This window comes from Oryctolagus cuniculus, chromosome 4, assembly GCF_964237555.1.
Source record: "Oryctolagus cuniculus chromosome 4, mOryCun1.1, whole genome shotgun sequence".
In the NCBI taxonomy this organism is placed as follows: Eukaryota; Metazoa; Chordata; class Mammalia; order Lagomorpha; family Leporidae; genus Oryctolagus; species Oryctolagus cuniculus.
In genome coordinates this window covers 96,768,388-96,782,010 of record NC_091435.1, presented here as the reverse complement: position 1 = coordinate 96,782,010, position 13,623 = coordinate 96,768,388, and the positions used below count along the sequence as shown (strand labels likewise).

At 39.7% G+C, this 13,623-nt stretch overlaps 1 protein-coding gene across 8 annotated transcripts in view; it reads left to right on the top strand.

The window, feature by feature from the left end:
- Positions 1-13,623, top strand: part of ATP11B (ATPase phospholipid transporting 11B (putative)) — a 112,505-nt gene that overhangs the window by 38,231 nt on the left and 60,651 nt on the right. For 6 of the 8 annotated variants that reach the window (XR_011388036.1, XR_011388038.1, XM_008266558.4 and 3 more), the window contains exons 8-10: positions 4,890-4,937; positions 6,991-7,055; positions 10,305-10,386. Coding sequence is in view for 5 of the 8 variants with exons in the window: in XM_008266558.4 (XP_008264780.2) it covers positions 4,890-4,937; positions 6,991-7,055; positions 10,305-10,386 (195 nt within the window). In the remaining 3 variants the exon portion in view is untranslated. Of the gene's footprint in view, positions 1-4,889; positions 4,938-6,406; positions 6,484-6,990; positions 7,056-10,304; positions 10,387-13,623 lie in introns of all 8 variants that reach the window. The other 2 variants (XR_011388037.1, XM_070072462.1) reach the window with 1 other exon arrangement.

Genomic DNA, 13,623 nt, shown 5'->3' with positions numbered 1-13,623 from the left:
CTCATTAGGTACATGATAGATAAAATGAATAAGAATAGTTTCTACCTTTGAAGAATTCATAGGAGTTAAAGAGAATATTTATATAAATTTCTTTTTTTCATTTTATTTACTCTATATAAATGAAATTCTGAAAGCATATTAAGTGTTCAAGTAGGAGAATGCTTAAGGATATATGGGAATATTAAAAATGATGTTTTTAGGGGCAGGTGTTTGTTCTAGCTGTTAAGACACCACTTGGGCCTGCGCCGCGGCTCAATAGGCTAATCCTCCACCTGTGGCACCAGCACCCCGGGTTCTAGTCCCAGTCAGGGTGCCAGATTCTATCCCGGTTGCTCCTCTTCCAGTCCAGCTCTCTGCTGTGGCCCGGGAGTACAGTGGAGGATGGCCCAAGTGCTTGGGCCCTGCACCCCATGGGAGACCAGGAGAAGCACCTGGCTCCTGGCTTCGGATCAGTGCGGTGCGCTGGCCGCAGTGTGCTGGCCGCAGTGGCCACTGGGGGGTGAACCAACGTAAAAGGAAGACCTTTCTCTGTCTCTTTCTCACTGTCCACTCTGCCTGTCAAAAACAAACAAACAAACAAACAAAAAAAGACACCACTTGGGAAGCTTTGTCAGACTGCCTGGGTTCAGGTCTCGGCTTCACTCCTGATTCCAGCTTCTTCTGGTGTTACACTGGGAAGCAGCAGGTGGTAACTTAAGTGGTTAGATCCCTGCTATCCTTATAGAAGACCTGGATTGAGTTTCTAGCTCCCAGCATTGGTCTGGCCAGCCATGGCTATTGTGGGCATTTGGGCAATGAACCTACAGATGGGAGCTCTTTGTCTGTTTACCTGCCTCTCAAATAAATAAAAAGAAAGCCAAAAAAAAAAAAATTTAAGAGAATTTCATGACATAGCTACATATCAAAATATGTCAAAAATACAGATTTCATATTATCCCAGTTATGTAAAAATAATGTTTGTGTGTGATCCAGTAGCTGAGTAGTTAGATAGCAAGATAGAGGAAGAAAAACCTGGAGAAATTATCTATCATAACATTAATGGTTATTTGCTGATGGCAATATTTCAGATGCTTTTAAAATAGCTACTTTTTCATACTTTCTAATACTTCTTGAAAGAATATAGATTGGTTTTATAGTTCAAAAAAGTATTTTAAGAAAAGGTGTTTTCCATCTTACTAGTGTTCTTAATGATTGTATTTAATGACTATGTAATAATCCAAGTGAGTGTACTAGAACCAAATTAAACTCTTAATACCCAACTCTGTTGTTTTTATATTAGACATATGACATGGTGCCTTATGACAAATCAGTTGGATAGTTCATTGCTTCCCTCCTCCATTTGATACAGTTTGTGTACTTAATTTCCTGGTCTCTGCCCTCTCTTGTCCCTCCTCAGTGTGTCCTGCTGATTTCTCCTCTTCCCCCTGAACTCTCCGTGTCAGAGCATGTCAGAGGGCCTCTTCCCTTCCCTACCTGTACCCTTCACTGTCTGCACTTATTCTCTGAGTGATCTCATCCAATCTGATGACTTTAAAGGCCACCTACATACTGATCACTTCCAGATTTATCTCTGCATCCACACTTCCTTCCCACACTTTACACTCTTACATCCAACTGCCTGTTCCATAATTCTGCCTGGAAATTTAGTAGAAATCTCCAAAAAGTCAGGGTAAGAAATTATTGATCCCTCCCAGACTTTTTCTGCCAACAGTCTTTCTATCTTTGTCACTGACAATCTGGCCTTCCAGTTAGGTCAAGCCAAAAACCCGGGTTCAACCATGACTCCTCCCATCTCTCTGCTCATCTTTCTTTACTTCTTTTCACATCTCACCCTAATTCCTCAGAACATTCTGTAGTTCACCTTCTGAATTCATCCAAAATCTGACTCTCTCACCAATTCCATCTATGCCAATACTATCTCTTGCCTGAATCACTGTTCTCAAAGGCCCACTTGCTGGTTTTTCCACTTTTCCCCTTCTCTCCCTTGCGGTCCATTCTCACAGACGCAGCCACAGTGATTCTTGTTACATGTGAGTCAGGTCTGTCCTGATCAAACCCTGCAGCGGCTCTCCATGTCAGTGAGAGGCAGAGCCCACATCCTTATCACCATCTGTAAGACCTTCCTGACCTCCCCTGGTCCCCAGACTCTTCTCTGACCCGAGTTCCTGTCCTCCTCCCTCTTGTTCATACTCCAGCTACACTGGCTTCCCTGCTTCTCTTTAGATATGCGTACGCCTCCCCACCTTCTCATTAGCTAGTCCTTGTGTAACTCTTTTACCACCTTCAAATCTTTATTAAAATCGCCTCCTCAGTGAGGCCTGCGTTGAATACTTAGGTGGCCTGCTCCTTCTTACCTATTCTCTTTTCTCATAACAATACTATGCTCTAATATACTGTATAATTTAGTCATTTGTTATGTTTATTGCTATTACCTCTCTCTCACTTGAATGTAAACTCCAAAGAAAGCCACTTTGTGTGGTTTGATCACTGATGTACCGGAAGCACCTAGAATGGTGTCTGGCATAGAGCAGGCCTTGCTATGTATTTGTTGACAGTTGAGGAAACAAACATCTTTATGTACTTAATTTTATGCACTTAAATTTTCCTTGTATTTAATTACTTCTTTATGATACGTATCAGCAAGATGTGTGTGTATACAGTTCACTTTATCTACTGAAGTACCTAAAGCAGTACCAGGTACATGAACATTATTGAATGAATGATAGAATTCCAAATTATTGCTTAAGAGTATGTGAAAATTTATATTGTATATTCACTAAGCAGATATTGAATGGAAAATTCATTATGATAACAGGCCACTCACTCTAGATTTCAGGCAATCAAAAATTAAAATATTTTAGGGCCAATGTTGAGACACAGTGGGTAAAGCTGCTGCCTGCAATGCCATCATCCCATATCAGAGTGCTGGTTTGAGTCCCAGCTATTCTGCTTCTGATCCAGTTCCCTGCTACTGTACCTGGGAAGGCAGTGGAAGATGGCCCAAGTACCTGGGCCCTGCCACCCACATGGGAGCCCTGGATGGAGTTCCTGGCTCCTGGCTTCAACCTGGCCCAGCCCTAACTGTCATGGCCATTTGGGGAGTGAACCAGCAGATGGAAAGTCTCTTACTCTGTGTCTCTCCCTCTGTATCATTCTACCTTTCAAATAAATAAAATAATCTCTTAAAACAATTGAAATATAACTGGAAAGCTAACAACGTTTTGAAAGGTTGTTACTTACCACCTTGTCCCTACCAATTAACTCATACATAGTAGTTGCTCAATGAATAATTGTTGAATGAATGAATAGGTCAAAGTATGATCTGATTCCAAATCAGATCTGATTCCAAAGTATGATCTAATTCTAAATCACAGGAGGCTTTCTTCAGTAAACTGTAATGAAATATGTGAACATTCATTGTTGACTAGACAATGTAAATTTCTTTATATAGCAATGATAAATTCTCATGATGGCCAAACTAGTAATAGTAATGATATATAACATTGTATGGTCAACTTTTTGGGGGCCGGTGCTGTGGCGCAGTGGGTTAACGCCCTGGCCTGAAGCGTCAGCATCCCATATGAGAACCAGTTCGAGACCCAACTGCTCCACTTCCCATCCAGCTCTCTGCTATGGTCTGGGAAAGCAGTGGAGGATGGCCCAAGTCCTTGGGCCCCTGTGCCCGAATGGGAGACCCGGAGGAAACTCCTGGCCCCTGGCTTCGGATTGGCCCAGCTCTAGCCATTGCGGCCAATTGCAGAGTGAACCAGCAGATGGAAGACCCCTCTCTCTCTCTCTCTCTCTCTCTGCCTTTCCTCTCCTGTGTAACTCTGCCTTTCAAATAAATAATTAAATATTTTAAAAAATTTGTATGGTCAACTTTTTAAAAAATATTTATTTATTTATTTGAAAGGCAGAGTTAGAGAGAGAGGGAGAGACAGAGAGAAAGGTCTTCCATCTGCTAGTTCACTCCCCAGATGGCCACAACAGCCAGAGCTGGGCCAATCCAAAGCCAGGAGCCAGGAGCTTCTTCCAGGTCTCCCATGTGGGTGCAGGGGCCCAAGGACTTGGGCCATCCTCTGCTGCTTTCCCAGATGCATTAGCAGGGAGCTGGATCAGAAGCGGAGCAGCCGGGACTCAAACTGCCGTCTACACGGCATGGCAGCACTGCAGACGGTGGCTTAACCCGCTGTGACACAGTGCCAGCCCCATATAATCAACTTTTAATTGCTTTAATTAAAAGAACATGAATGGAGATTCTTAAGAAGGAGGCTTATTTGGTTTACAGTTTTGGAAGTTCACAGTCAAAGATCAGATGGCCCTAGTAGTCTGGCTTCTGATAAGGGTGAAATGCATGTGGAGAAAGGATTCACATAGTAAGCCAAGAAGCACTCTTCCCTTGTAGAATCAAGAGTCTAGGGAGAGCATCATCTGAAAGCAAGCCGCAGTGAGTGACCTAAGGACTTCCCCTGAGGCCCACTCCTAGACATCATAATTAGGTCAAGTTTCCACCCTTAACCCATTACCCTTTACTATTACTCCATTAATCATTAACATAAGGCTTTGGGGACAAGTCCCTAATACAAGGATCTTTGGGGAACATTCAAACTCTTAGCCAAATCCTAGCAAACATTTCCATTGTCATTTTGAAAAATTTTTCATCCATTTCTTCATTTGTAGCTGGAGTAGAGATGGCAAGAATATTAAATTTGTTAAAACTGAAAAACTGTCTTTCTAGTTCATAACATGAATATTAGGCCATTCATGTATACAAAAGGTCAGTTTTATCTCCTGTATGAGAATAGTGCTAAAACTGTCTGAATGTTCTACCCATTGATGTCATAAGCAGAGCATCATATATTTTTATAATGTGATGAATTCTTTGATAGATTCATGGGACGAATGATAATAACTCAACAAATGGAAGAAATTGTAAGGTAAGAATAAATTCATGTTATCTGATTACTTTTAAGTGAGAACTTTTGGGGGAGGGATTAAAAGATAAAAGGAGATCAGGTAAATAAGCAGCACACTATGGGAAAGGGTTCATTTGAAAGCCTTTCACATTACATGTGCTACTTAATGTGCAGCAGAGCAAGTAAGGATGAAACAGATCCTATGAAATAATGTTAAAATAATTTAGTAAAATGGTGTACTTGTTTTGCTTTTCCTAATAATATTAGAGAGTCAACTGTAAAAGGAAGCATAGCTGCTTTTATTCATATCCTTACACCTTTCATGCTCCGACACTTATGGAAGAGAATGTGAAAAATGTTTTATGTGTCATTGAGCAAGCATCAATACCGTGGTCTTCTTCATTTAGAATCATGCCCTGCAAGTTGGAGTAGTCAGGAGCCAGTCCAGTCACTGAATCTTCTGCCTGGCTTTTTGCTTGGTTGATTGTTTCAGTTCAGTTTCCTCAGTATTCAGGTGCCTAAACGAAAGGATTTGGGTCAGTAAAAAATTTGCTGATACAATATGGAGATTGCATTGTTATTGACGACTGCAAGGCTTAATTTAGAATCCAAGCACTTTGGATTTATACTGGCTGCATGAAATAAGTTACTAACAGAAAGAATTGGGTATTTCTTAATGAAATCCTTCAGACAAGCTACCAAAAATATCATGCATCAACACTGATTCACATTTTTAATGAGCATTAACATAGGAGCATGTTCAATAAACTGTTGTTTTAAGAGTTTTTGTCCACTGTGTAGGACCCCTGCTGATCAATTATGAGGTTTTGTTTTATGGTGAAAAATAAAAAAATGTATATGTGTGTAGTCTGAATTGCATTAAAATATTGCGGTTAATAAAAAATAGCAATTATGTAACTTTTACTCCTAGAGTTAAAGAAATGAACTGTACCCTTTACAAAGAAATGAACTAATAAATTCTTTTAATCAGAAAAAGTGATTATACCCCAATTTTATATACCAATGTAGCTCAGAGATCTGTCCTGATTGTTAAAATCAACACCAAGTAGGAAAGAGCTTCAAAGAGATTTTTTTAAATGGGATTTAAACATAAGTTTATTTTGGTGCAAAAATTTACATCTGTGCATAGTTTTTTTTCATAATACGCATTTTTCATGAACTTTTGGAAAACCCTCATTTTATAGCTCCTGAATAGTTGCCATGTTAGATTTTGAATATCCATGATATGAGTATGGAATAAAACCATACTTACTAACCATGTCCCAAACACCTGGTCCTCCTTGGCTTGTGATTTTATTTTAAATGTTTGGGTTTGTAGGTATTTTCATAAATGGTTCCTATTCTGTTTGGTTGCATAACTGTGTGTATGTTTCAGAAAACTGTAAAGATCAACAAAATAAAGACTTTTTAACTTATCCATACAAACTTATCATTTGGCTACCACTAAGAAGATACAATTTCCTTTCTAGTTATTCCTTGTCGTTATGTTTCTCCTTCATGGAGAGAATTTCAAACAAGAAGACCCATGCTCCAAGAAGTATACAATGCAAGTAGTCAAGTTGAGCTGTGCAGTCTTGCCCTCAGAAAGCACTAACGTCCTGTCTACATCACGTTTTGTAATCCATGTAATTTGAATTGTGCCAAACTCATGCATTTATACATGTCATACCACAATGTATGTTTACATGGCATCTTAATTCTCTTACTTCCAAAACTGTTTATTAATTTTGCTCAAAAACTTTAAAACTTTTATCTTCTGCTAAGCATTCTTGAAGCACTGCTTAATCATATGGTTTTGTTATATTTGTTTAAAATTTTTTAAACTAGTGGCTTTGGGGGTTTATTTACACGCATAATCTTATTTCTAAGCCACTAACCTTAAAGTTACTGAAATGCTAAAGCAGGTGTTTGTTGTTACAGTACCTAACATCATGGTTGGCCTAGGCCGCGTTGTAGCTGTAACTTAAATACCTCCTATTGAAGATTACATTTTAGAATTGAATTGAGTTGGTAATATATTCAATGCTTTTGTTTATTTTCTTTTTTTCCATAGACCTCTGGGGCCAGAGAGTCTCTTGCTTCGTGGAGCTAGATTAAAAAACACAAAAGAAATTTTTGGTTTGTACATAATTTTAATTATTGGTTTGTGTTGATCCTTTATATAAAGTATTTTTAAAAGCACAGCCATTTGTGATCTTTTGTTTGGATAATTTATTATTTAATTAGCTGGTATTTAAGATAAAATTTTGTTACAAAGATTGTATTAGTGTAGTTTTGTGTTGTATTATTTGTTGTTGGTCTTGTTTTTGAGTAGTAGATTAGAACCTTGCTCTTATATTGTCTTTGTGGATAGTTGTGAAACTGAGTGCTAAGAAGATAATTCTGGCACTTCTAGTAATGGTGGATGAGGAACATTATAATGTATCCTTGTGTAATAAACCATTTCTGTAAATTTACTATGATTATTCTTGTACTGAGTTAAAAACTGCTGACTCTTTCATTCCTACATTCATTTCTATATTAATTCTTTCAACAAATTCTTACCTTTGGCTGTATACCAGTTACCGTTGGAACATATATTGACTGGATCAAAAGGATGAAAAATAGTGCTCTTGCCTTGGAGAGCTAAATTAAATTAGTACATTCTGAATCAACCCTAGGAAAATTGTGAAGCTGATGATGATAACCTTCAGCTGTTAGCTCCAAGGGCCCTTAGTATCTGGGTCCACTGTTACAAATTTTGAGGTCCTTTTCTTCATTCTCTTTTTTCCTTCTACCTGTACTATATTTTATGTCTTAGTGTTAAGCTCTCTGATAAAGGAATCCATTCATCACTTTTAAAAACCCAGAAAATAATGAGTGTTGGCAAGTTCATGGAAAAATTAGAATCATCCTACATTTGCTGATGGGAATGGAAGATGTTGCAGCTGCTGTGAAAAACAGTTTGGCAGCTCTTCACTAAGCATAGAATTATCATGACTCAGCAGTCCCACCCTAGATATAGAACCCCAAAAAACTAACAGTGGGTGTTTTAAAAAACCCGTACAAGACTGTTCAGAACAGCACTGTTCACCATAGCCAAAGGTGGGAAACAATTCACATGTTCGTCAGCTAATGAATGGGTAAATAGGATATAGTATATCCGTGTGATGAAGTGGTATTTAGCCATAGGAAAGTACTACTGCGTGCCGTGGATGAACCTTGAAAATATTATGTTGAGTGAAAGAAAAGCCAGGTACAGAGAGCTGTGTATTGTATGACTCCATTTATTTGAAACATCCAGAATGGGCAAATTCGTGGAAACAGAAAGCCGAGAAATGGTTCCCAGGAGCTGGGAGTAGAGGAAGTGATTGCTTAGTGGCTACAGAGTTTTCTTTGGTGATAATGAAATTGTACTCCAGTTAGATAGTAAGGATGGTTACACAAAATTGTGATTGTGTTAAGTGCCACTGAATTATGTACTTAAAAATGGTTAAAATGATGAATTCTATGTTTTATATATTTTACAATTATTTTTTAAAATCCATAACGTTTTGATAGCAGAAGCCATCAGATAACACTCTTTGAACATACTTTTCTTGCAGTAATACCTTTATCCCATTTAGCTTAAAGCAGGGATCCAAATTTTGCACACTCTTGAAAAATTGCATGGCTTTAGCTGCATCTTAAACAAGAGCATATCAGAAAGTTCACCAAGATTTTGTATCATCTTTTACTTCCATTTTCCATGACCATTTTAAAGCCTCTTTCTATTGCTTGCCTCAGCACCAACACCTATACCTATTGCATTATTCTGGCTATTTTCCCACATTTATATAATTTCCATGACCTTGTCATTTGAGGAGTAGTCCTTACCTTTAAGGAATAATTCTAACAATAAAAATCCCAGGACAGATATTTAAGAAGGTGAACTTGGCCCTACCGTGCTTTTTAAATCATATTAAGGATGTGGTGAATGTTTATTGATATCTGGTTCTAGGCATTTTGCTGATTTTTCATTCAAACTTCCTAGCTACTCTTATGAGGTATTTTTTTCCCATTGAAAGATGAGAAAATTGAGACTCCTAGAGATGATTTACCCAAGAATCTAGAACTAGTAAGTGGCAGAAGTACCGTTCAAAGCATGGACTACAAAGTTTTTTAAAGGGCTAGTCTTTTTTTCTTTTTTTTTTTTTTTTAATTTGACAGGCAGAGTTAGACAGTGAGAGAGAAAGACAGAAAGGTCTTCCTTCCGTTGGTTCACCCCCCAAATGGCTACTGCAGCCCGCACGCTGTACTGATCCGAAGTCAGGAGCCAGGAGCTTCTTCCCGGTCTCCCATGCCGGTGCAGGGGCCCAAGCACCTGGGCCATCCTCTACTGCCTTCCCAGGCCACAGCAGAGAGCTGGACTGGAAGAGGAGCAACCAGGACTAGAACCCGGCGCCCATATGGGATGCCAGCGCCACAGGCGGAGGATTAACCAAGTGAGCCACGGCACCGGCCCCTAAATGGCTAGTCTTTAGTTTTAGTCCCATTATTACTGTCATTCTCACTCATCTCAGAGTCACAGAGGCACACATATTTTCTTTAAGATTTATTTATTTTGAAAGAAAGAGAGAGGGAAAGACAGAGATCTTCCATCCATTGGTTCACTCCCCAGATGGCTGCAACAGCCAGGGCTGGGCCAGACCCAAGCCAGGAGTCAGGAGTCATCCAGGTTTAGTACTTGGGTTCAGGGGCCAAACAATATCCTCCGCTGCTTTCCCAGGCCACCAGCAGGGAGCTGGATGGCAGTGGAGCAGCTGCAACTCAAATCACCACCCATATGGGAATGCTGGCATCACAGGCAGTGGCTTTACCTGCTATACCGCAGCGCCAACCTCAAGGCACACATATTTAAAGAGCACTTTCCTTGTGCTCTGACAGACTTCTGGGTGATCCCTCCACTGCTTATGGAATGATGTCTGGATTCTAGATCCAGGGCTTTTCACACTGCAGCCTCAATTCACTGTTACAAGCTAATGACGTGCTTTTCCATTCCTGTCTTGTTAATACTGTTGGCTTTCTCTCTAATATCCCTCCCTGTCATCTTTATTTTTCTAGACCCTTTTCCTCCACCAATTCTAACTCATGTAGTATCTTTTCCATTTAGATATCTGTTGTAAGTCTGCAACAGAACCCCCATACCCCTCTTATCCATCAGATTGAGTGACTGGGATGCCCCAAATTTAGACTTGAACAACCTTAAAAACTAAAGACTTAAAAGGAAGCTAAATGATTGCAACTTGCAGGTGATATGTTTTCCTGAAAGCTTTTGTACTGGTGAGTCCATTTATTTCTTGTGAAGTGTACTATAAGATTAGTTTAAAAGACTGTTTTGTTTTGCAGGCGTTGCTGTATACACTGGAATGGAAACTAAAATGGCATTAAATTACAAAAGCAAATCACAGAAACGCTCTGCAGTAGAAAAGTAAGAAAACTGTCTCTTTTAATTTATTTACATGTAATTATAGTTATATGTGTGTATCATTTCATGAATGTATGAAATATTAAATGTATAAAAATATATCTGTCAAATCAAGTAAACATGATATTCTTGGAGATGGGGACAAATCATTTTTTTAAAACATGTAGCATTTTGCCTGATGTCTAGCATATACTAAGTTCTAAAGCATGGCTTTAAAAATAAATACTGTTAGGTAAATGGTAGAATCACTTAGACTAACCTTTCTCTGGTAACAATTAAAAAAAAAGGGAAAAATATTTTTTTAAAGTAAACAACTATTTGAAAGAACTGGAGAGTGGCCCAAAGCAGGCAGAAACTGGCAAGGAGTATATTCCTGAAAGATTAAAGCAGGAGGGGGAAGGTTTAAGAATATAGCGTTTTGCTTGAGAGTATACACCAATTTGTGTGCTGCTTAGGACACTAAAAAGTGTGAGCTTTCCCGGAGTGAGGTGTCAGAGGTCAAGGTAGAAAAAGGTAAACATGTCAGGAAGCCACAGGAAAGAATGAATTCCAAAACCGGTGTGTAAATTCTGCCCAAATCCGTGGCTGACTGCTAAAGCTAAGCATATACAAGGGAGATCCTAGTGGACTTGGCCCAAACAAAATGGAAAACAGCAGCAGGAAGCTGAATGAACTTAGCAGAGTTGTGTTGCTGCCCATTAACAGTGAAGATAAAGTTAGGGATTTGAGCCCCATAAAGTTTGAGCTTCCTGGAATAAAAATCATTACTTTTCTGAGAAGCATAAAAGAACACAGATTCTATGCAACCTATTATTTATAAAGTCCATTGGAGCAGCTGTTGAAATACTGCTTGAGGCTCTCACATCTCATAGTGGCTGGGGCTTGAGTCTGCACCCTGCTTGCAATTCCAGCTTCCTTCTCTTGCATACCCTGAGAGGCAGTAGGTGATGGCTCAAGTAGTTTTGGGTCACTACCACCCATATGGTAAACCAGATTGAGTTCCATGTTCCTGGCTTCAGCCCGGCCCAGCTCCAGGTGTTAGCAGACATGTGGAAAGTAAATCAACAGGTGGAAAATCTCTCTTCTTTATCTCCTGTGTGTGTGTGTGTGTGTGTGTGTATTGCTGAGTCTTTCATATAAATAAAAATATATAACAAAGTTTTTAAAACATGCAAAATCTAATATGCAATTAAACATAAGCAAGAGATGGGCATTTGGCCTCAGAGATGCCCACGTCCCTTATCAGAGTGGCTGATTAGTTCAGTTCCCCACTTCACTCCCAGTTCTAGCTTGCCACCAGTGCAGATCCTAGAAGGTAGCAGGTGATGGCCCAAGTGAGTGGGTTTCTGCCACCCACATGGGAAGCTGGGATTGAATTCCTGCCTTCTGTCTTTGGTCTTTCCAGTCTTGCTCATTGTGGATATTTGGGGAGTAAACCAGCAGATAGGAATGTCCCCTCTATCTATCCTTCTCCCCCTTCCCCTGTATGGTCTCTCTCCATGCCTCCACAAGGAAGGGAAGGAAGGAAAGAAGGGAGGGAGGGGGAGAGGGAAGAAGGAAAGGAGGGAGGAGGGAGGGAGGAAGGTGAAGCCACCACCTGCAGCACCAGCATCCTGTATGGGCACAGGTTCAAGTCTCGGCTGGCCCATTTCCGATCCAGTTCCCTGCTGATGTGCCTGGGAAGAGCAATGCAGGACAGCACAAGTGCTTGGGACCTTCTCCCACCCCCCGCCCCATCGTGGGAAACCCAGAAGTAGCTCTTGGCTCCTGACTTTGGCCTGACCCAGCCCCGGCCCGGCCATTGAGCCTTTTGGAGAGTGAACCAGCAGATGGAAGACCTCTTTCTTTCTCTCCCTTTGTGTTTCTATAACTCTGCTTTCAAATAAATAAAAATAAATACAGAGAAAAAAAAGCAGACATGTGAAAAATGTAATTCATACTTAAAGATAAAAGGCACTTAGTAGCAACTATCTCCAGAATCATCTAAATCTTGAAATTAGGAGATGAGAACTTTAAAGCAGATACTATAAATATAGTATAGGGCCTAAAATAATATTTAAATGAACATATGGGAAAACTTGCAACAGAAGTGGAAAAAATTTTTGAATACCTAGAAGTTCATGATAATAGAGCATATTGACTGCAGTCAAAGCAGTGCTGCAGAATAAATTTATAGCATTCAGTACTTAGATTAGAACAGAAAAAGCAATCACAGACAGAAACCAAAATTTAAAACACAATACCATTTACATTTGCCCCAGCAAAAAAGAAAAACCTAAGTATACAGCTAACAAAATACAAATCTCTATGTTGTAAATTATAACACACTGAAAGAAATCAGATCTAAATAAATGGGACAATATACCGTGTTTATGGATTGAAAGACTCAATATAGTAAAGACACCAATTCTCTCAAAAGTAATTAATAGGTTTTATGTAGTTCCTAGCAAATTCCAGCTATATTTTTTTGTAGTGATAAATTAACTTATTCTGAATTTTTACATAGAAAGACAAAGGAATTAACATAGCCAGGAGTTGTTCTTGTTTTATTTGAAAGGCAGCATTACAGAAAGAGAGAGAGACAGAGTGATCTTCCATCTTCTGGTCCACCTCCAAATGGCCACAATTGCCAGGGCTGAGCCAGGCCAAGCCAGGAGCCTGGAACTCCATCTAGGTCTCCCATATCAGGGTAGGGGCTCAAAGACTAGTACCATCTTCCTCTGCTTTCTCAGTTGCATTAGCAAGGAGCTGTATTAGAAATGGAGCAGCTGAGACTTGAACTGATACCAGTATGGAATGCCAACATTGCAGATGGCAGCTTAACTTGCTGTATCACAATGCCAGCCCCAACTAAGAGTCTTGAAAATGAAAATGAAATGAGAGGAATTGCTATCTGGTGCTTTGTATTTGGGTGTTTTTTTTTGTTTGTTTTTGTTTTTTTTTAAGACTTGTTTGAAAGAGAGAGAGAGAGAGATTCTATCAGCTGGGTCACTCCCCAAATTGCCCCAATAGTCTGGGCTTGGCCAGACTAAAACCAGGAGCCAGGCACTCCATCCAGGTCTTTCACATGGGTACAGGGACTCAAGTACTTGAGCCATTATCAGCTGTTTTCCAGGCACATTAGCAGGTAGCTGGTTTGGAACTAGAGCAGCTAGGACATGAAACAGCACCCTGATATTGGATACCAGTATCCCAAGTGGCAGTTCAACCTCCTACACCATAATGCTTGCCCCTTGTCTA